A 21,849-nucleotide genomic window follows, 5' to 3' on the forward strand; every position below is an offset into this window, starting at 1 on the left:
AATCAGTTCCTAGAAATATGAACACACTGAAGACTAGCACTTACAGAACTTGTTAATTTGGACACAACTTTGCTGTGGGCTGTGTCACGGGTCTCAGGCAGGGTGGTGAAAGAGCCAGATTGGCGCTCCTTCTTGCTGGCCAGCTTGTATTTGCTCTGCAAAGGAATGTTTAAATGAGGAGACAGTGCTATTTCTCCTGTGTGTAACTCAATAACAGCCCCTTTTATATAACGTAAATATATATATATCTGCTGTACATATCTATGGTAAGGTCATTTTACTACCTCGGAAACCAGACCAGACACTGCTTTAGCAAGGAGGATCTGAGGGGTATCATGGACAGCGTGGTAGTGTCCTTTGGCCTCTTGATACTTTTGCTTGTATTTGATCTGGTGAAGAAGCACAAAGAACATTATATATATATATATATATATATATATATATATATATATATATATATATATATATATATATATATATATATATATAGTATATAAAAGCAAATCAGGTACATTTACAAGTTATCAAATGAATGATGTGGCACTCACGTCACTGGAAAGCTCAGTGTTCTGCTTGGCTAGAACTGTGTACTTATCGTCAGTAACAGGCATCACGCAACCTTTCAGCATCTCCTTGTCATACTTGTACTCAACCTGTAAAGGTAAATATTATATTCAGTCTCTGTATTTGATGTGGAACCAAAGATTAAAGAGAGCAGTGAAAGGCAATGAGCACTTACATCACTCTGCTGGTAGTTGATCTTGGCAGCATGGACAAAGTCGGGTCTGTCCACAGTCCAAATCCACTTATTCTTGGTGGCCTCATACTTCTTTTTGTAGTCAAGCTACAGCAGAAAGGCAGACACATGCTTTAAACACATTCTTTATGAAATGAGAGACGAGTCCAGATATTTGCTGAGAGTGTGTGCTTACATTGCTGATGTTCTTGTAGGCCTCCTTGGCAGCCCGGATGTCGAAAGCATCAGGAGCCATGTTGATCTGAGCTTTATTTTTCTCATACACTTCCTTATATCGTAGCTGTGAACGAAACAGCAGTGTGAATATCAAACAAATCAATAATTGATTATTTGGATTGATAGATTCTTTACCAAACTTGCAAGACTTACATTGCTGATGAGTTCTTTGACCTTCTTCATGTGCAGATTCAGAGGAGTGTCATGGCCAAGTGTGTAGCCTTTAGCCTTGTTCTTATTATACTCCATTGTGTAGATGATCTGGAAAAGAAAATCGTCACAATATCATTAATCTTGAGAACGCAGCAGATTCTAACAGGCTTTACAGAAAGAATACAGAAACACTGATGTCACAGAGTCGAGAAGTCAAAGACAATGGCATCACTCACATCGCTGATCTGCTTTCTACGCTTGTGGACCTGGTGTTCAGGGGTCTCCAGCACTGATGTGTACTTTGACTTGAGACGCTCATATTGTGCCCTGTACTTCCACTGAGAAAGGAGGAAATTCACACAAGTCAGCGTCTGGAAATGGCTATACCAATAAACAATGTGCTCAAAATTAATTTTATTAAGATAATGAGTTGTTTAGCATAATGGTGTGGTGGGGTTATGGTGCATATTAGAGGAAGTGAGAACTGTTATGTTATTTTTGCAATAATGTTTTACTATGCCCAAAACCAGAGCTGAAACCTTGTAAACTGATACAAACTGTGGCTTGGGAAGTAAAACAGTGTTTGCTTGTATTAGAACACAGCAGAAAGCATGCATCTGTTTTCCATTATTATGGAATATACAACATTAAACTCTGTACAAAATGAACATGCATAAAAATGCAAGCAATGAGGTCATGTGTTTGTTACCAGTTTTCCCTCTAAAAAAGACTGTATCTAAAAACATCTCATATTTATTCTACTATTATGGGGTTAATTAGTCTTTTTCATATTGCGCATCACAGTTATTAATTATAAGATAGCATTTAATTAGCAGGTTTCCTAGAGACAATAGAGCTGTTTAAGTAAATTCAGAATCAGAATTTCCGAATGCTGGATTTAATGCAATGCACAGGCTAAAACAGAATGATACTAATGATACTTATAATGATGTGTATCTGAATCACCTCACTGCTTAATGCACTATACCAGGATTCAGTGGGTACGTTATTTAAGCTGTGGTTGATGATGAAGCATAGCCAGAAAGTGATGATGGTGAATCATTTCACCAAAAAGGAATTAGGATGGATGGAGAATGGAGGTATTAGGTTTCCAGGGGCCTGCGGCAATGCCTGCAGGCAGATGGTTACCTTACTCCACATGCTAGTGTTGTACATGGCGTTCAAAAGGTCAGGACGAAGCAGCTCATTGCAGCCGCTCTTGAGCAGCTCTTTGGCCCTGATTTTATACCTGACCTGTTCATAGAGGAGACATACACACATACACACACAAGTCATGCTACAGGGTAGGAGGAGAATGCACAAGGGGATCTCGCAGTCCAGAGAGTGGTTTGCTCTTATATCAACCTGCCAGGTCCAGATAGATGTCATCAATACAATTAATCATAAAATGATGGAATTTTTGAGCCAGAAGTACTGTTACTGGTACTATTTATAGTAGTACTGGAGAACTATTCAGCAAATTTACTATCTGGAGTGTACAGATTGACATTGTGCACACTCAAAGAACCCACTGGGGGTAATTTGTGTGGCACAGTGGCAGAAACCTATGCATCATCCAGCAGATCTGAGACGATCTCATGCTCGGGACCTGTGGTCGAGTAATCTGGAGCTGGAGGGCTTTACCTGGCTCATATTGTTGACCTCTTTAGCCAAGAGGTTTCTAGGGTCATCTAAAACTATGCTGTACTTATCCTTAGTCTTCTCATATTCTGCACGGTAGGATCTCTGCTCAGAACATTAAAGGGAGAATTAAAGACCCCTGCCTCCAGTTTAACATTCAACCAGGAGACAGATGGTTTACATTCATCCATGGGAAAGAAGAATTCACAATGGCATATAAATATGCTAGCACACTCTTTCAGAGTAAAAGGCATCACCAATGTATTTGTACTGAAATTACCTTTACACCAATTTCTACTTTAGATGTAGAGAAAGAAACCATGTTAAACTTTTATATACAATACAATATACAATAATCACGTCATTTCTATTCAATTCTAATAATCATTTGCTTTTTGGAATGATTTAATTTAATTAATTCTTTAATTACAAAAAACAAAGTAATTATTTTGACTTACATCATTGGAGAGGGCAGTAGCATTTCTAGCAGCTTCAAAGAATGGTGTGTCACATGTGTACGTGAAGTTGCCTTTGTTCTTCTCATATGATGCCTTGTACAGTCTCTGTTAACAAAATAAGAGCATGTGAATTAGGTTGTTAGGTGTCTGTGTGTATACATTTGTATATGTTATAATGTTACATGTAAGTAATTTACCAGAGCTTCGCCATAAGCATTTCCATGTACATATGTCTTGACATATTGCGCAACTGACAAATAAACTTGACCTGAATCCAGGACTGGAGTGTTTTACCTCACTGTACAGTGCTTTGTTATGCTCAGCCTGCTTCAACAAAGGTGTGTCCCACACGTAGCAGCCAATGCCTTTGAGCCAGTCCAGATCCTCTTTGTATTTGCACTGTCATATAGGAAAGTGAGAAAACAGCATTTTCAAAGGTCCTTTCAAAGGAATTACCCTGATGCTGTTATATATGAAATATAAGTTGCACTCACATCACTGATGCAGTCTCGCACAATCTTGCTATGGAAGAACTCAGGACGATCTGGGATGGACTTCCATGTACCCAGTGAGTTGATGTATTTCTCCCTGTATCTAACCTGTGGTAGGCAGGAAAAGACATTAGAGCCCTCCAAACCAAATTTCTATAGCATTTAAAATGGAGAAATATTTATTACTGACCTCGCTGATGTCATCTCTGACCCGTTTAGCACAAACAATGTCCAGGGCATCCTTCGTGGGATGGTAGTGTCCTTTAGCTAACTCAAAGGTCTCTTTGTAGCGCAGCTATAGGGAGAAGCAGTTGTCAGATCTATAGAGGCAATGAACAGACTATGTAATTTTAATAGAAAGTGATGCATACTTACATCACTGGAATTAAGGTAAGCCTTTTTGGCACGGATTAGGATGGGTGTGTCATGGATGGCAGTGTACTTGTGCTTCATCTTCTCATACTGCTCTTTGTATTTGGTCTAGAGGTAAAAAAGTACATGTAAATATATATAACTATGTGCAAATATGGTGGTTAAAACATTTTAGCTCTCATCAAGAATCTGACCTACCTCACTGTACATCACTTTCATAGATCTGGCATGATTCAGTATAGGGGTATGAAGCTCTGGAGTGTAGAAGGCTCTTTCTTTGGAAGCCAAATCAGTGTACAACCACTATAAAATGGAAAGACATATCATACAAAACTCTTCTTCAATGATGGAGTTACTCACAGGAGCGAATAAACTGAAAGCTCATGATAGCCCCATAAATGCACCCAACAATTCTTCATAAAATATTGTAAAAGTGCCTTACCTTATTGCTAAGAGTCTGGGCCCACTTGGCTCTCTTGAATTCGATAGCATCACCAGTAGTGCTGCACTGAGTCTTCTGCACATTTCCAGCAGCTCTGTACACCAGCTAATGACAATGAAAAACAATGCTTTAAACGTTAGTCTGTTCAAACATATATTAAATATATCTATATATCTATAAGTGCTATGAACTCAAACTTACATCACTTATGTGAGTCTTCAGTTCGGACACACGCTTGTACTCTGGTGTGTCTAGGACCACAGAGAAGTTGGCAAAGTTCTTCTTGGCCTCAACATCGTAGGAAGCCTTGAGGGTGAAAGTGAAATATTATACTTAAAAACACAAAATATCAGGATGAACCATTTTCAATGTGCATGCAAGATGATTATATTTCTAACTTGATGGTTACCCTGAATTTGTTGATTGCACGGATACGGACTATCTCAGGAGAATCAAACACAAAGCAACCAAGGCCTCTCAGCCACTTCAGATCCTCTTTGTATTTCAGCTATGAGGAATACAAGCAAACACAGTTAACACAAAAATACATTACTTATATGCTACAATAGATCACTTGAGACATGAAAGGACAAAAAACAGTACTAATTTATTAATTTAATAATTTTGCTGCAGATTACTGCCCTGATATGAAGACATCACTTTTTTTCCCAAACTACTTCCTATTTGGTGATCATTAATATCCATATGTATGAGATGCCAGTAAATAAAATACTAAATATGAAACCAATTGAACACAGCGTCATGAAGGTCTGAAGAGGATAAACAGCACATACATCACTGTTGATCTCATTGACGTGAGCGTAGTGGATCAGCTCTGGCGTGATTGCCATTGGCAGTAGGGTCCCTCTGCTGTTGTAGTACTTTTCTTTATAGCAAACCTGTTGAGAAACAGCATGAGAATGTGAAATTAGAAACTTTTACTTGAGGTATTCAGGTATTACTTGTAGTTTCTTTAACAGGCTGCACTTTTAAAGTTTAGAATAGAATTAATGGAATGAACTGCCTAAATGTGCTGCATAAACAAATCAACCATGCTTTACTCACATCACTGACGGCCTCCTGGGTGGCTTTAACCTGTCTGATCTCAGGGGTGTCATACACAGAGTGAATCTTGTCCTTTTCCTTTTCATACCGGGCACGGTACAGTCGCTAAGAGAAGAAAATACAGATAAAATATAATACTGTGTTTCTTCTACTCATATAGTATGTTACTGTAGATGCTGAAAGTTTGTCTTACTTCATTGGTGACCTTGTTGGCCTTTCTTATGGTGACAAAATTGACACCATTGGGGTCCAGTTTGTAGCTCCTGGCTTTAGTGAGTTCATAAGCTTCCTTGTACTTCACCTATAGGATGTAAACAGAGGGCACATTTGTGAGGCATATAGTAAATATCAGCTGAAAATACCTTAACTATGACGTATGCTGTGGTGCCTTCTTACACTGCTGGTGGTGATATTGTTGGCCTTGGCTTGCAGGGCAAGTGGAGTGTCATAGGGAAGAGAGTAGCCAGTGGGCATAAAACTCTTGTTTGCCTCTTTGTAGATGAACTAGATAGAAAAACATGAAAAAAAAAAATGCACAACAGATATAAAAGCATCGCATGATTGTGAACTACTGGTAAACTGATATAGTTATTTAGAAAAAAAATCTTACGTCACTCTGGATGTAGTTGGCCAGACGAGCCCTTTCAGTATCCACAGTCTTAGCAGGAGCAGTGTTTTTACCTTTCACATTGATGATATAATCATGACGATAGTTGAGCTGAGAATGCAAAAGACAGATGTTAGGGGTCTCTACCTCAAATATTAAAACACGGAGTCAAACTGAAGATGTATGTATGGTTAAGATAAACAGGAAATTAACTAGTAATACGCTGGTAGCATTTTAAAAAACTTACGTCACTCAGGTTCTGGGCGCTCTGCTTGCATGTCTCGTACACTGGGGTCTCTGTTACCACAGAGAAATTCTTCAAATGCTCAATTCCTTTAGCTCTGTATAGGTTCTGAAACAGACAAGTAAAAAAAGTTCAGATAGAAGTGTAGAGAGGCATGTGAGCCATCATACAGAGAGTAATGGAGAATGCATACTTACCTCACTCTGCAGCTTCATGGCCTGCTTGCACCGCAGAATTTCAGGAGTATCCCATGCATAACATCCAACACCCTTCAGCCAGTTCATATCATCTTTGTAAAAGATCTGGCAATAAACAAGAAGAACACAATCAATGTCAAGAAAAAGTAGCTTTGATTTCAATCAGAAGTTATTTCAAATGGAGGTTTTACTTGTTCCATCTAACAAGGTTTATAATTGTTCAGGCTTGATTTCAACAACAACATCCCATGAGGCATTTGTAATCCATGTGTAAGCCAGAAGGACTGCAATACACTGCATTCTATAGTTCAGTTATACTGTTATGCGAAAAGCAGCTCAGTGACTGCAACTGTATGCTTTAAAAATGTACTGAATAAACACTCAGTTACTATATGAGACAAAGCAAAAAGCAGCAAAATACTGGATATAAAATGAAACCGGCGCATTTACTCACATCACTCAGCTGCTCATTGACTTTGCGGGCATGTACATAGACCTGCATGTCAGGCAGGCAGATCCACTGGTGCAGGTATTTACGATAGTCCACATCACTGATCATTTTCTGGGTGTTGCGGGCAGCCACTACATCTAGCATATCAGGAGGCACATGGGTTTTGGCTTTTGTCTTTTCCCAGTTCTCTCTGTACAAGCGCTGTGGAAGAGCACACAGAATTAGAGAAGGATTATAATTGCTGTGATATCATAAATCACAGGAACATATCTGAAAATATCACATACATCCAAGTTGAGTTTTCCAGCTTTGATGCATCTGGCAGTGGCTGGGTCATCCTCCAGACACTTAGGCAGGCTGTACAGGGACTTAAACTTCTCGTAATCTTCTTTGTATTTCACCTGTAAGAAATCACAGTATATTCAATAGATATGTCCAGAGCAATTTTTTGAAGCTGTGTGTTTTTTGTGAAGCTGTGTATAAATGCACTCACATTGCTCAAGAGGACCTTCTGCTGTTTGGCATGGACCAAAGCATTAGAGTCATGAGGAATGCTATAGCTCTTGGCCTTGATTGTATCCCAAATGGCAGAATAGGCTTTCTGTGGGAGAAAAGACATGTTTACAGACATTCAGCCCAGTAGTATCAATCAAAGCAAAATCATTTTCATACCGTACTGTTTTCTTCAGACTTACGGTGCTGTAAAGTTGCTTCAAGTTGTAGCATCTTATATAATCATAAGTGTCCAAAACAGGAGTGTAGATGTGCTTCTCTTTGTGGTAGGCCTCTCTATAGTTCAGCTGTAAGTGAAGTACAAATGACACAGCATATTAACATTTAAATGTACAACAAAACAGAATTCTTAAAGATCCTGAAAGAAAATGACTAAATATTTTACTGAAGTTGTACCTCGCTGGCCCAGGTGTGGCCCAGTACAGCAGTCACGTACACAGGAGTGTCTGTCACAATAGAGTAGTTATTGAACTCTTTCTTGCCCTCTGCCTTGTACTTGATCTGTTTAAAACAAATGTAAGAGGTCAGAATGAGCAAATATAAACATTAAAAAAGTTGCAGCTAATATAAGTGCTACTCACGTCACTCTGAAGCTCATAAGACTTCTTGGCACGCACGATTTCTGGTGTGTCCCAAACATAGCAGCCAACACCCTTCATCCAGTTCAAGTCATCTTTATAGAACACCTGCAGAAAAAAAAAGATCAAATAATCTCATTTCCCGGCTGAAACAGAAACAGTGTGATCCATATCTGATTTGGTTCTTTAGATTCATTTATAACCTACATCACTCAGGATCTCATTGGCCTTGCGGGCACGGATAGCATCATCCTGGTCTGGATGGCACGTCCACTGGTGCAGGTAGGTGCGGTACAGCACATCAGTTAGGATGTCTTGGCATCTCTTGGCTACCACATGGCTGATCATGTCATGTGGAATGTGGACCTTAGTCTTGGTCATATGGTAATCCTTCTGATAGGTTCTCTGTAGAAAAGCAATGAAAGATCATGCTGTAATACATAGCATAAAAAGCATGCCATCTTTAACATCTCTCAAGCATTAAAAGATTACACTTGATCTAAAATAATGTATGATGTACAAACATGCACTATTGATGCTAGGCAAACATACCATATTCTTCATCTTTTCCATTTTCCCAGAGTGGACCACCTCAGGGAAGTCAACCAGAGTGTTGGCCATGTAATGACCCTTGATTTTCTCATGGGCATCATGGTACTTAACCTGCAAAGTTCAAATGCACAGCTAGTTAATTAACTAACGCATACACATGACTTTATTACTGCTACATTAAACTTAATTATGCATAAACCAGACAACCTCAACAAACTGAACGGACACTCACATCACTGACAATGTTTCTGGTTTTCTTAGCTGATACGAGTGGCAGATACTCATGGTTCAGCTGATATCCAGTGGCTTTAGCTTCATCCCAGCCAAGTTTGTACAGTTTCTGTATTAAACAACAATAATCATAGGTAAGTTATCATGACAGGAACCTCCAAGCACATACCAGTCTTCAGTTATGAGCGTGAGCCGAACAGAGTTAATTACCTCACTGATGTTCTTCGCAACCTCCCTGGAGTGCGCCAGTTGTGGTGTATCTTCAGATCCAATGTAGTGGCCCTTCTCCAGGTTGAAGGATTCTTTGTATTTCAGCTACATAACAATGGCAAATAGGTTTAATAAGGGAAAAACTGTACATTTAATAAAAACATGCGATACCAAGTGGAATTTATAATAGCTGTAATTTGCACATTGTAATTTCTCTACATGAAAAGTGTACACTGATCTCAAGCTTTGCTTTATCTGTCTGAGAAATGACAAATTAAAATCTTAAAAACTGCATATCTATCTAGAAAATAAACATCAAAAAGAACATTTAGAAGAGCAGTAAAATATTATCAAATCAAGTTATATGAGCAACAGTACAGTTTAAGTGACAATAAAAAAACAGAAAGCAATTCTTTTGATAATAATAAAATGAGGAATATAAACAAGGAATTTATATTTTAATGAGTGGTTCACTCAAGTAAATCTTCAAATCTACATTCATTTTCAATTAATGCAAGAACTGACTTTTATCTCACAAAGCACCATAATAATTTATCAGAAACCTTTATTTATAATGGTAGATTATCTCTAATTAGAGGAAACACTTACATCACTGAGATTGATGGCATTAACCTTGGCCAAGAGAACTTCAGGTCGATCCACAATATTTGTGAACCTGGCAAAGTTATCCTTGGCATCTTTCTTGTAAGTTCTCTGTTTGAAGAAAACAAAAGCAGGTATTGCTTAATAAGTATATCTCACTATATAGAGGATTTGTGCCAGTTTCAAAAACCCTTACATCATTAAGGATTTCCTGGGCTTTTCTGACTTTGACATGATCAACAGAGTCAGCTGCCATCCATCCACAGCCACGGATCCATTCCAGATCTGCCTTGTAGATATTCTGAAAATAGAGCAGTCACATTTCAAAGTATTTTTAATGTTCACCAAGTTATCCCCAGTAGTCAAAACTATATGTTTACAGAAAAAAAGTTTTTGCTAGAGTGTAACACTTACGTCACTGGCAAGATCATAGGCTTTGCGAGCCTGAATGACATCATTCTGATCGGGCAGGCAGGTCCAGTTGTGCAGGTAAGTTCTGTAGTTATCGTCATTGACCTGGATCTGACACTTCTTGGCTAATTCAAAGGCCAACATGTCTACAGGGAGGTTATATTTGGTCTTGGACATGTTGAAGTCTTTCTTGTACAGGGCATCACTAGCAATCTTAGCAGAGTTTATTGCCAGCATGATCAGTGGGTCATCCTGGACGCAGCGAGCTCCGATATGGTGGCCAACTTGCCTACGATATCCCTCCTTGTATTTGTACTGCACAAAAAGAAGGTAGAAGGTTTTGTGGAAATTAAAAATAACCAAAGTGTAACATAACACTTATTGAGATATATAGAGAAAGAAAAAAACTTTTTGATTTTAAATCCTGCAGGTCTTCTTTACTTACGTTACTCTGTACTCTGGTGGTGGCCATGCATTGCTTAATGGGAACGGCATCTCCAGGCATAAAATATGATTTAGCTTTTATTTTCTCCCAGTCTTTTGTGTAGAGTTGCTGTAAGAGATAAATGAAATAAAGTATATGTCTTAGCTCAAACAGATATGGTAAAGTATTCAATATGCACTTGAAAGAGCCACAAGGGAATCTCTCTTACTGGATGTACATTCTTGGCCACCTCCCTGGCTGTGGCCAGAAGTGGGGTATCCAACATTGTGTATTTGATCTTATCGTTGTGCCAGGCCTCACGATAGCTTGCCTGGAAGATGAATACACAGTCAATTCTTATACAGGAATGTACAAATGTCACAAAAGACATACAACTTTATAATTCTTATAGCAATATTCTGCATTAAACAAATATTGTTCCACGCCAAACTACAATATTTGTTTTTAATCATTGCAATATGAACAAGGCTAATATCTTAGAATTCTAAAAATGGCATTCTCACCTCATTGAGCACATTTGCCGCATTCTTGGCACAAACAAAGTCAACTCTGTCAAAGGGAATAGTGTATTTCTGTTCATCCAGCTTCACACGGTAGCCTCTCTAAAAATAAGAATACCAAAAAACATATCAATCTGTTTTTTTTGATAATAATAAATATAAAAGCACATTAAAAATAATTTACTATTTCTAAATATTAAACATTAATTAAAGGTCAGCTTCCAAAGTAAGAGAATAGTTTTGAGGGACTTACCTCAGCCAGGATATTTTGGGCATTCTTCACCTTGTTAACCTCCACAGAATCATGGGGGCTCCAGCCACATCCTTTCAACCACTCTAGATCAGCCTTATATACCACCTAGGAAGAAGTTTCAAACTAGGTCAGCTGTGCGATAACAACCTGCTCCTAACTACATATTCAAGTACTAGTGGCCTATAAATAACATTTAGAGCTCTTCAGAAGGTATATACTCACATCACTGCGCAGATCATAGACCTTCCTGGCCTGGACGACGTCATTGGAGTCTGGCAGACAGGTCCAGTTGTGCAGGTAATTTCTGTAGTTAAAATCATTGACCTGGATCTGGCATTTCTTAGCATGCTCAAGAGACAACATGTCCACTGGAAGGTGGAATTTAGTCTTGGACTTGTTGAAGTCCTTCTTATACAGGGCATCGCTAGCAATCTTAGCAGAGTTTATAGCCAGCACGAGCAGTGGGTCATCCTGGACACAGCGAGCTCCAATATGATGGCCAACTTGCTGACGATAACCAGCCTTGTACTTGTACTGTCCAAGATTTTAAAAAGCAAAGTTAGTTTTCTATACATCTGAGCAATACAAAATGCAATTGCATGTTTCTGTCTGACTTACATCACTAGCAATGTCTCTAGAAGCTTTGGCCTTCAATACAGCAACAGCATCTTCTTTGATCTGGTATGCTTTTGCCTTCTGTGAATCCCAGTCCTTGGTGTACAATCTCTGTTAACAGGATAAGGAGTCAGTGAAGGTCAAACACTCAATGAAAGCCATATAACAAGACAGAATTTATGGGAAGAATAGAAAAGAATGTTGAAATTTTATAGTTCACTTACATTGCTAACCGCAATAGCATTGGCCTTAGATAGCATAATTGCTGGTGTGTCTGGCTGGATGTGGATTGTGGTTTTGTCTTTGTCCCATGCCTCTCTATATTTCCTCTGTGATTGGAGAGAAAAAATTTTTCACCAAATTTAAGCATTGATTTGAGCAACAGTTGCACAATGCTTACATTTTTATGTAGTGGAACTTGTTGACATGGTACAGTGGAATATTACTGAAATATATGTGATGTATGTAATATATAATATACAAATAAGACCAGCTTACATCACTGAGGATATCAGCATTTTGTTTGGCCAGGACAATGGCAGGCAAGTCCAATGGGCTGGTAAATGGAATTGTGCTTGGATGCTGTTTGTATAGTTTATCGTTGAGGATCTTCTGGGCATTTTGTACTTTAATAACATCAAGAGAACCTTGTGGCATCCATCCACATCCACGGAGCCACTCTAGGTCAGCCTTATATACATTCTGGAAAGGAGTTTAAAACTGGGTTAGCTGTGAACTTATATAGTGCCAAAGGTCTAACAAATAACTATAGAAAGCACTTAGGAATTCCTCAGATATATATATATATATATATATACACTCACATCACTGCGCAGATCATAGACCTTCCTGGCCTGTACGACGTCATTGGAGTCTGGCAGGCAGGTCCAATTATGCAGGTAATTTCTGTAGTTAAAATCATTGACCTGGATCTGGCATTTCTTAGCATGCTCAAGAGACAACATGTCCACTGGAAGGTGGAATTTAGTCTTGGACTTGTTGAAGTCCTTTTTGTAAAGGGCATCACTAGCGATCTTAGCAGAGTTTATGGCCAACATGAGCAGTGGGTCATCCTGGACACAGCGAGCTCCAATGTGATGTCCTTGCTGCTGTCTGTAGCCGGCTTTGTACTTGTACTGCATTTGGAATATTGCAATAGTGATGAACATCCATTCTTTTGTATGTAAATTATGTGCGTCTGCTTAACTATGGTCACTTACATCACTGACGATGTCCCTGGAGGCTTTGGCAGATTTGACTGCAACGGCATCTTTAGGCAGGAAATAGCCTTTCAGTAGACTGTCAACATAATCTTGACGATAGTATTTCTGGAAAAAGATCAAATGCAATACTGATAAGCTAACACTAATCAATCAAAAGATTTATAACAAATTATATTGATATTTCCATCAAAGTCATATCCACTTCAAAGAATCTGCACATACAGTGCTGTTGTTGAGTTTGTTCTGCCTGCTAAGAATGATCTCTGGAGTGTCTGGCATGATGTGTATGTTGAGCTTTTCTTTATTCCAGGCTTCAACATAAGCTCTCTGCAAAGAAAAAAGGTTAATAAAGAGATATGATTCATGATATATTTACACAGTAGTAAATAATTATACATGTATTTGGTTGTAAAATTAAGATCATATTGCTTGTTTTTTTCTCAAACAAAATTAGGAAAAAAACACACCTGATCCATGAGCTTAGCATTGGCTTGGGCAAGAGTCATTGGTATTGAGTCTGTTGTGCTAGTAAACTTGAAGTTGCTTGGATGTTGACGGTATTTCCTCTCACTCAGGATATCACCAGCTTTTTTGACCTTTTCTACATCAAGAGACCCTATAGGAATCCAGCCTGTGCCTTTAATCCAATCCATATCAGCTTTGTAAACAGCCTGATTTTACATGTAAGAAAACATGGAAAAATATTAAGAATATTGTTTTGGCTTCAAGGAAGAACAGACATGCGCAAAGCAGTCTTGAGTCATTAAAAAAAACTCACATCACTGCGTAGATCATAGACCTTCCTGGCCTGTACAACGTCATTGGAGTCTGGCAGACAGGTCCAGTTGTGCAGGTAAGTTCTGTAGTTAAAATCATTGACCTGGATCTGGCATTTCTTGGCAAGCTCAAGAGACAACATGTCCACTGGAAGGTGGAACTTGGTCTTGGACTTGTTAAAGTCTTTCTTGTACAGGGCATCGCTGGCAATCTTAGCAGAGTTTATAGCCAGCATGAGCAGTGGGTCATCCTGGACGCAGCGAGCTCCAATATGGTGGCCAACTTGCTTACGATATCCAGTTTTGTATTTGTACTAAACAAAAATAGAAGAATGAAGATACACATTTACCTTTTCATGTGCTCATATCTATCACTTTGAAATGTACCTTTAACAGAAATATCATAAATGGCAGCATAAATAGCACTGGTAAACTCACATCACTAATGATGTCTCTGGATGCTTTGGCAGCTTTGATGGCAACTGCATCAGATTTAAGGTCATAGCCTTTCCTGAAGCTGTCCTCAACTCCTTGTCTGTAAAGTTTCTATATATATTTTTAAAAAAAAATAAATAAACTTGTGAATATTATTGAAATTGAACACATTGCAATTTATTAAATATAAACAGCTATGCAGAGTAAGAGAAAATACTACTTCAAAACAATTACTAACAACTGATACCTACCCTGCTGTTGACAATAGCATTGGCCTTTGAGAGCAGAATTTCTGGGGTATCTGGGTTAACATGGATCTTGACCTTATCAGCCTCCCAGGCTGAAATGTATTGACGCTGAAATAAAACAAGAGGAAAAATTCATCATTACTAGTTTAGTGGTAGTAACCTTATGAGGACCAATTTAAAAAAAAAATGAAAAGAAACATACTAAAGAAAAATGCCATTCACTCATTAAATGCTTCTATCATTTCATCCTCTATTCTAAATTTAAATAAACTCAAAAGTAATCTCTCTTCTAGCAGTTTGTATCAGATTGCTACCTTGAAGTTTAACCTGATGCTAATGGGCAAAAATCAAGACATTTTATTCACCTGGTTCATAATGTCAGCATTTGTCTTTGCCAAAACCATGGGCATAGATTGCATGTCTTGTGTGTAATTTAGTGTGTCTGGTTTCTGCCTGTAGAGGCGATCACTGAGAATCTCTCCTGCTTTCTTTGCTTTCACAACATCCAATGAACCAATAGGGACCCATCCAATGCCCTTCAGGTCCTCAAGGTCTGCTTTGTACACAGCCTGAAGAAAAAGAAGGTCAGAGGTAATGCTACAATCAACTTACTGAAAAAAAAAAAACTTTGAACAAGAAACCTTCAGACTTATTTGGAGGTAATGTTTTTTCATAACATACTTACATCACTGCGCAGATCATAGACCTTCCTGGCCTGGACGACATCATTGGAGTCTGGCAGGCAGGTCCAGTTGTGCAGGTAGGTTCTGTAGTTAAAGTCATTGACCTGGATCTGACATTTCTTGGCAAGCTCAAGAGACAGCATGTCCACTGGGAGGTGGAACTTGGTCTTGGACTTGTTAAAGTCTTTCTTGTACAGGACATCACTAGCAATCCTAACAGAGTTTATGGCCAGCACGAGCAGTGGGTCATCCTGGATGCTCAGGGCTCCAATATGGTGGCCAACTTGCTTACGATATCCAGCTTTGTACTTGTACTGCATTAAACAAAGCAAGAAATAGAAGAGAGAATTTACATTCTGAAAGTGTAATTTTACACAATATCAAACAACTATGCTTCTGCACAAAAACACTGTAAGCAAAAGGGGCATACATCACTGATTATGTCTCTTGATGCTTTGGCGGCTTTGATAGCAATAGCATCACTACGCAAGTCATAACCCTCCTTCTTGGATTCTTCATTGGCAAGTTTGTACCTTTTCTGTTAGAGGGAAAACTGAAATTATTATTGTAATATTAACTGCATTTGAGTTTCAAATAATGCAAGTAAATAGAGAATGGTAAGTACAAGATACTTGCCCTCAATATCAAGGCTATTACAAGAGAAACAGTCTTACCTCGCTGTAATTGATATTGTTTTGTTTTGCCAGCAAAACGTCCATGGCATCAGGCATAATATGAATCTTGGTCTTTTCCTTGTCCCAGGCCTCAGTGTAAAGTTTCTATGGTAGACAATTGAAATAACAATGTAAAGACTTGTCAAATTCTTGAAAGATTTAGATGTATGATTTGAGGAAAAATATCTGGTTTTAGTTTAAATTATTACTGCACCTTATTGCCAATAGTAGCATTGGCTTTGGCCAAGATCATTGGCATGTCTTCAGTTGTGCTCGTGAATCTGAAGTTGCTTGGGTGCTGACGATACTTTCTTTCACTCAAAGCCTCTCCAGCTTTCTTTACTTTCTCGACATCAAGTGAACCAATTGGGATCCAGCCAATGCCTTTTAGCCATTTTAGGTCAGCCTTATACACATTCTGAGCATCAGGGATAAAGAAAAATCATATTAATTTGTGAAATAATACAACACCAAATGGGTCTATAATGCTACACGATGGAGTTGCTCAGAGTTTTAAATTGTTGAAACAAAACTTATTCGAAGAGTGGCATCCAAAACAATACACTTACATCACTCTGGAGGTCATAGGTCTGTCTGGCCTGGACGACATCATTGGAGTCTGGCAGGCAGGTCCAGTTGTGCAGGTAAGTCCTGTAGTTGGCATCATTGACCTGGATCTGGTTCTTCTTGGCCAGTTCAAATGCCAGCATGTCCACTGGAAGGTGGAATTTGGTCTTGGACATGTTGAAGTCTTTCTTGTACAGGGCATCGCTAGCAATCTTAGCTGAGTTCAAAGCCAGCATGAGCAGTGGATCATCCTGGATGCTCAGGGCTCCGATGTGGTGGCCAACTTGCTTACGATACCCAGTTTTGTACTTGTACTAGAGGGGAAAGATAATCGGGACATTACTTTTTACATCAATTACATCATTTACATCAATGTATAATGTGCAATTAAGTGTTTATTATAACAGACAACTCACATCACTGATGATATCTCTGGATGCCTTAGCAGCTTTGATCGAAATCGCATCACCGCGCATGTCATAGCCCTTCTTCTTAGCCTCTTCATTGGCAAGTTTGTATTGTTTCTAGATAAGCAAGTAGAAAATTAGAAGGGAGAGAGGGGAAACTACAGCAGTAGTCATCTTTTTCAAGTGTCTCTCTCTGAATCTTACCAGGCTGTAGTTAACATTGTTCTGTTTTGCAAGGAGCACCTCCATTGTATCTGGCATGATATGAACCTTGGTCTTATCACTCTCCCAAGCGGCAATGTAATTTTTCTATGGTGTAAAAATAGAAACATTTATATACAACAGAATCAAATTAAAAGAGGGCTATGCAATTAAAAGATGAACAAAGTCTGAAGGACTGCTTATTGAAATACCACCTTGTTCATGATATCATTATTGGCTTTGGCCAAGATCATTGGCATGTCTTCAGTTGTGCTTGTGTGCCTGAATTTGCTTGGGTGTTGACGATACAGTCGTTCACTCAAAGCCTCTCCAGCTTTCTTCACTTTCTCTACATCAAGTGAACCAATTGGGATCCATCCCAGGCCTTTCAGCCATTTCAGATCAGCCTTATACACATTCTGTAACGTGAAAACAATAGGAAATCCATTTACTGAAGTTCAAGCATATAAGAAACACATGAGCAAATTAATTCAGATGAAAAACTTACATCACTCTGGAGGTCATAGGTCTGTCTGGCCTGGACGACATCATTGGAGTCTGGCAGGCAGGTCCAGTTGTGCAGGTAAGTTCTGTAGTTGGCATCATTGACCTGGATCTGGTTCTTCTTGGCCAGTTCGAATGCCAGCATGTCCACTGGAAGGTGGAATTTGGTCTTGGACATGTTGAAGTCTTTCTTGTACAGGGCATCACTAGCAATCTTAGCTGAGTTCAAAGCCAGCATGAGCAATGGGTCATCCTGGATGCTCAGGGCTCCAATGTGGTGGCCAACTTGCTTACGATACCCAGTTTTGTACTTGTACTGCCATACAAAAGGTTGGATAATAGCAGAATGAAATAGAACGGTCAAACTGTGATTTTACAAAATCTTTCTTTTTCACAAAAAGAATAGATTGTATAGAAATACAAATGCACACACATTTATGCTTTTCAATCACTTGTGATAAGGAAACACTTACATCACTGATGATATCTCTGGAGGCCTTTGCGGCTTTGATAGAAATGGCATCGTTTCGCAAATCATAACCTTTCTTCTTAGACTCTTCATTGGCAAGTTTGTACAGTTTCTGAGGGGTAATTTTTGAGAAACATTATTAACTACATAAAATAATTAGGAATTACAAAAACATTTTAAATCAACTACTCATGGTGGAAAGTTATTAGCAGTTACTTGTTATATAATCCTTAGAAGACTAACCTCACTGTAGTTGATCTTGTTCTGTTTTGCATGGAGCACCTCTATTGCATCTGGCATGACATGGATCTTGGTCTTATCATTCTCCCAAGCTTGGATATATGACCGCTAACAGAATCCATTTAATAGAAAACATTTAAAAACAAATTATTATATTTACAAAATAATCTCACTTGCATGTTGTATGTCAGTGCAACCTCTACCTTGTTCATGATATCATTATTGGTTTTGGCCAAGATCATTGGCATGTCTTCAGTTGTGCTTGTGAATGTGAAGTTGCTTGGGTGCTGACGATACTTTTTTTCACTCAAAGCCTCTCCAGCTTTCTTTACTTTCTCGACATCAAGTGAACCAATGGGGATCCATCCCAGGCCTTTTAGCCATTTCAGATCTGACTTATACACAGCCTGTAGATTGAAGGCAATAGAAAATTAACAGGTTTAAAATCAGATGAGTAAAGAAATCAGTAAACCTACTTTACCAAATGAAATCACTTACATCACTCTGGAGGTCATAGACCTTTCTGGCCTGGACAACGTCATTGGAGTCTGGCAGGCAGGTCCAGTTGTGCAGGTAAGTTCTGTAGTTGGCATCATTGACCTGGATCTGGTTCTTCTTGGCCAGTTCAAATGCCAGCATGTCCACTGGAAGGTGGAATTTGGTCTTGGACATGTTGAAGTCTTTCTTGTACAGGGCATCGCTAGCAATCTTAGCTGAGTTCAAAGCCAGCATGAGCAGTGGGTCATCCTGGATGCTCAGGGCTCCAATGTGGTGGCCAACTTGCTTACGATACCCAGTTTTGTACTTGTACTATAAACGATGCAAACCAGTTCAGTATAAGGAAAACATCTTAAAAATGATAAGCAATGTCTTTATAGTTCATTAAACTTACATCACTAGCAATGTCCCGGGAGGTTCTAGCAGCAATAATAGAAATAGCATCGTTGCGCATGTCATAGCCTTCTTTCTTGGCCAGTTCATGGGCAAGTTTGTATTGTTTCTAGGAAAAAATACAATCAAATTAGTACATTTATTTATACACAGAAAAATGAATTTGGAAAGTGTTTTCTGGAATTTCTATCGGAAACAAACCATTGTCTTGTGTTTGTTGTAATCAATAGATCAAAAATAGCAACCTCAAATGTTATTTAATTTAAATAAAGAATATGTTAAGAGCAATAGCTTCAAGCATACAATAAAGATGACTGACCTCACTGTAATTGACCTTATTCTGTTTTGCAAGGATCACATCCATTGCATCTGGCATGATGTGGATCTTGGTCTTATCGTTCTCCCAGGCTTGGACATAAGTTTTCTGTAGGAAAAGAATAAACGTTATAACATTAACATGTGTCTGCACAATAAGTAATTATATAAGTAATTAAAACGAATGTTACCTTGTTTATGATATCATTATTGGCTTTGGCCAAGATCATTGGCATGTCTTCAGTTGTGCTCGTGAACCTGAAGTTGCTTGGGTGTTGACGATACTTTTTTTCACTCAAAGCCTCTCCAGCTTTCTTCACTTTCTCTACATCAAGTGAACCAATAGGGATCCATCCCAGGCCTTTTAGCCATTTGAGGTCAGCCTTATACACATTCTGTGAAATGAAAGCAATAAGAAATATATTTAGCAAAGTTCCAACATAGAATAAACACATTAACAAATTCAGATGAAAAACTTACATCACTCTGGAGGTCATAGGTCTGTCTGGCCTGGACGACATCATTGGAGTCTGGCAGGCAGGTCCAGTTGTGCAGGTAAGTCCTGTAGTTGGCATCATTGACCTGGATCTGGTTCTTCTTGGCCAGTTCGAATGCCAGCATGTCCACTGGAAGGTGGAATTTGGTCTTGGACATGTTGAAGTCTTTCTTGTACAGGGCATCACTAGCAATCTTAGCTGAGTTCAAAGCCAGCATGAGCAATGGGTCATCCTGGATGCTCCGGGCTCCGATGTGGTGGCCAACTTGCTTACGATACCCAGTTTTGTATTTGTACTGTTCAAAAATAAAAGGTGTTAATTTTTTGCACACACTGCAATCAATCCAGTCACACATGGATAACCTTTATTTTGTCCTAATTAAAGAAAAACATACATCACTAGCGATAGCTGTGGATGCCTTGGCTGCTTGAATTGAAATAGCATCACTGCGCATGTCATGGCCCTTCTTCTTTGCCAGTTCATTGGCAAGTTTGTACAGTTTCTAAAAAATGGAAGACAAGAAGTTAGTAATAAGTTTGCATCAAAAATATGTTATGTGAAGTCTATGTGTTAGGGATTACTAACCTCACTGTAGTTAGCTCTATTCTGACGTGCAAGAGTGACATCCATTGCATCTGGCATAATATGGATTGATGTTTTGTCCTTCTCCCAGGCCTCAATATAACTTTTCTGTGAAAGACATGTTTGTAAGTATTCAATACAATGAGCATATAAGTTTTGTATTATATTTGCAATATTAGTTATTATTTATCAATCCCATTTATCGGATGACATAACCTAATAATCAAGTAATTAACGAAATAATAAAAACAATAACCTAGAAAGTGACCTAAATTACCTTGTTCATAATCTGATTGTTGGTTGCAGCTAGAGTCAGGTCCATGGAGGACATTTCTTTGGTGAACTTGTATTTGCTTGGGTGTGTACGATAGAGTTTTTCACTACCTATCCGACTAGCAGTTTTGGCTTTCTCCACGTCCAATGAACCAATGGGAACCCATCCCATTCCTTTCATGTAGTTGTTGTATTCACTCTTATATACATTCTGAAAAAAGACAAAGCATTGAAGATATTTCATTATTTTAAAATGAATTAGTTTAAATTAAAGATTAATGTGAAGTTATTAACCACCATTTAGCTACTAAAATACACAATATAATTCCAATGGGGACTTTGTATTATTGGCAATGTTATTGTGCAAATTATAGATTTAAAACTTTTATAGATTAATCTCACTTCTATAAATTGGTGGTGTATAAAATCTTACGGATTGCAAATTTAATATCAAGGACTGTATTTTTTATTCATGAAATCTGCTAGACTAACATGTCAATCTGCACTCACGTCACTAGCAATCGCCTGCATGTTGCGAGCCAGCTCCAGGTTCATGGCATCGGGCAGGACTGTGTAGTGAGAAATGTGCTGTCTGTATCCAGTATAGGTTTGCACAGCGGATGCCTGCTTAGCCTGTACAACACTCCACATGTCCACAGGAGAGTGGAACTTCAGCTTAGCCTTGTGATAGTCCTTCTTGTAGTTCCTCTCGCTCTGTATTTTAGCCACTTGCATGTAGTGCACCAACAGTGGGTCGTCCTGAAGACTACGGAAGCCAACATGGTGGCCCCTGGCCTTCTGATAATCCAGTTTATACTTGTACTGTTAAAAGTAAAATATCACATTAGACAAGGCAAAG

General features: G+C 38.7%; 1 protein-coding gene across 20 annotated transcripts in view; it reads right to left on the reverse strand.

Annotated features, from left to right (window-relative positions):
• Window positions 1–21,849, reverse strand: part of neb (nebulin) — a 68,801-nt gene that overhangs the window by 15,178 nt on the left and 31,774 nt on the right. For 18 of the 20 annotated variants that reach the window (XM_026911519.3, XM_026911455.3, XM_026911462.3 and 15 more), the window contains 74 exons: window positions 21,501–21,812; window positions 20,995–21,201; window positions 20,721–20,825; window positions 20,530–20,637; window positions 20,119–20,430; window positions 19,830–20,033; window positions 19,643–19,747; window positions 19,325–19,432; window positions 18,931–19,242; window positions 18,636–18,839; window positions 18,436–18,540; window positions 18,197–18,304; window positions 17,728–18,039; window positions 17,435–17,638; window positions 17,223–17,327; window positions 17,028–17,135; window positions 16,614–16,925; window positions 16,259–16,462; window positions 16,045–16,149; window positions 15,801–15,908; window positions 15,373–15,684; window positions 15,053–15,256; window positions 14,691–14,795; window positions 14,443–14,550; window positions 14,007–14,318; window positions 13,696–13,899; window positions 13,451–13,555; window positions 13,226–13,333; window positions 12,830–13,141; window positions 12,504–12,707; window positions 12,230–12,334; window positions 12,009–12,116; window positions 11,613–11,924; window positions 11,391–11,495; window positions 11,141–11,239; window positions 10,846–10,947; window positions 10,638–10,745; window positions 10,196–10,507; window positions 9,978–10,082; window positions 9,788–9,892; window positions 9,179–9,283; window positions 8,970–9,077; window positions 8,738–8,848; window positions 8,393–8,590; window positions 8,189–8,293; window positions 8,004–8,108; window positions 7,790–7,894; window positions 7,588–7,695; window positions 7,382–7,495; window positions 7,098–7,295; window positions 6,644–6,748; window positions 6,450–6,554; window positions 6,206–6,313; window positions 5,992–6,099; window positions 5,789–5,896; window positions 5,596–5,700; window positions 5,325–5,429; window positions 4,940–5,038; window positions 4,732–4,836; window positions 4,531–4,635; window positions 4,287–4,391; window positions 4,092–4,196; window positions 3,907–4,011; window positions 3,720–3,824; window positions 3,520–3,624; window positions 3,226–3,330; window positions 2,276–2,380; window positions 1,363–1,464; window positions 1,127–1,234; window positions 933–1,037; window positions 740–844; window positions 549–653; window positions 285–389; window positions 45–155 (listed from right to left, as the gene is read on the reverse strand). In XM_026911519.3, the coding sequence (XP_026767320.2) occupies window positions 45–155; window positions 285–389; window positions 549–653; window positions 740–844; window positions 933–1,037; window positions 1,127–1,234; window positions 1,363–1,464; window positions 2,276–2,380; window positions 3,226–3,330; window positions 3,520–3,624; window positions 3,720–3,824; window positions 3,907–4,011; window positions 4,092–4,196; window positions 4,287–4,391; window positions 4,531–4,635; window positions 4,732–4,836; window positions 4,940–5,038; window positions 5,325–5,429; window positions 5,596–5,700; window positions 5,789–5,896; window positions 5,992–6,099; window positions 6,206–6,313; window positions 6,450–6,554; window positions 6,644–6,748; window positions 7,098–7,295; window positions 7,382–7,495; window positions 7,588–7,695; window positions 7,790–7,894; window positions 8,004–8,108; window positions 8,189–8,293; window positions 8,393–8,590; window positions 8,738–8,848; window positions 8,970–9,077; window positions 9,179–9,283; window positions 9,788–9,892; window positions 9,978–10,082; window positions 10,196–10,507; window positions 10,638–10,745; window positions 10,846–10,947; window positions 11,141–11,239; window positions 11,391–11,495; window positions 11,613–11,924; window positions 12,009–12,116; window positions 12,230–12,334; window positions 12,504–12,707; window positions 12,830–13,141; window positions 13,226–13,333; window positions 13,451–13,555; window positions 13,696–13,899; window positions 14,007–14,318; window positions 14,443–14,550; window positions 14,691–14,795; window positions 15,053–15,256; window positions 15,373–15,684; window positions 15,801–15,908; window positions 16,045–16,149; window positions 16,259–16,462; window positions 16,614–16,925; window positions 17,028–17,135; window positions 17,223–17,327; window positions 17,435–17,638; window positions 17,728–18,039; window positions 18,197–18,304; window positions 18,436–18,540; window positions 18,636–18,839; window positions 18,931–19,242; window positions 19,325–19,432; window positions 19,643–19,747; window positions 19,830–20,033; window positions 20,119–20,430; window positions 20,530–20,637; window positions 20,721–20,825; window positions 20,995–21,201; window positions 21,501–21,812 (10,869 nt within the window). Of the gene's footprint in view, window positions 1–44; window positions 156–284; window positions 390–548; window positions 654–739; window positions 845–932; window positions 1,038–1,126; window positions 1,235–1,362; window positions 1,465–2,275; window positions 2,381–2,770; window positions 2,873–3,225; window positions 3,331–3,519; window positions 3,625–3,719; window positions 3,825–3,906; window positions 4,012–4,091; window positions 4,197–4,286; window positions 4,392–4,530; window positions 4,636–4,731; window positions 4,837–4,939; window positions 5,039–5,324; window positions 5,430–5,595; window positions 5,701–5,788; window positions 5,897–5,991; window positions 6,100–6,205; window positions 6,314–6,449; window positions 6,555–6,643; window positions 6,749–7,097; window positions 7,296–7,381; window positions 7,496–7,587; window positions 7,696–7,789; window positions 7,895–8,003; window positions 8,109–8,188; window positions 8,294–8,392; window positions 8,591–8,737; window positions 8,849–8,969; window positions 9,078–9,178; window positions 9,284–9,787; window positions 9,893–9,977; window positions 10,083–10,195; window positions 10,508–10,637; window positions 10,746–10,845; window positions 10,948–11,140; window positions 11,240–11,390; window positions 11,496–11,612; window positions 11,925–12,008; window positions 12,117–12,229; window positions 12,335–12,503; window positions 12,708–12,829; window positions 13,142–13,225; window positions 13,334–13,450; window positions 13,556–13,695; window positions 13,900–14,006; window positions 14,319–14,442; window positions 14,551–14,690; window positions 14,796–15,052; window positions 15,257–15,372; window positions 15,685–15,800; window positions 15,909–16,044; window positions 16,150–16,258; window positions 16,463–16,613; window positions 16,926–17,027; window positions 17,136–17,222; window positions 17,328–17,434; window positions 17,639–17,727; window positions 18,040–18,196; window positions 18,305–18,435; window positions 18,541–18,635; window positions 18,840–18,930; window positions 19,243–19,324; window positions 19,433–19,642; window positions 19,748–19,829; window positions 20,034–20,118; window positions 20,431–20,529; window positions 20,638–20,720; window positions 20,826–20,994; window positions 21,202–21,500; window positions 21,813–21,849 lie in introns of all 20 variants that reach the window. The other 2 variants (XM_026911470.3, XM_026911447.3) reach the window with 1 other exon arrangement.

The sequence above is a fragment of the Pangasianodon hypophthalmus genome, chromosome 5, assembly GCF_027358585.1.
Source record: "Pangasianodon hypophthalmus isolate fPanHyp1 chromosome 5, fPanHyp1.pri, whole genome shotgun sequence".
Lineage (NCBI taxonomy): Eukaryota > Metazoa > Chordata > Actinopteri > Siluriformes > Pangasiidae > Pangasianodon > Pangasianodon hypophthalmus.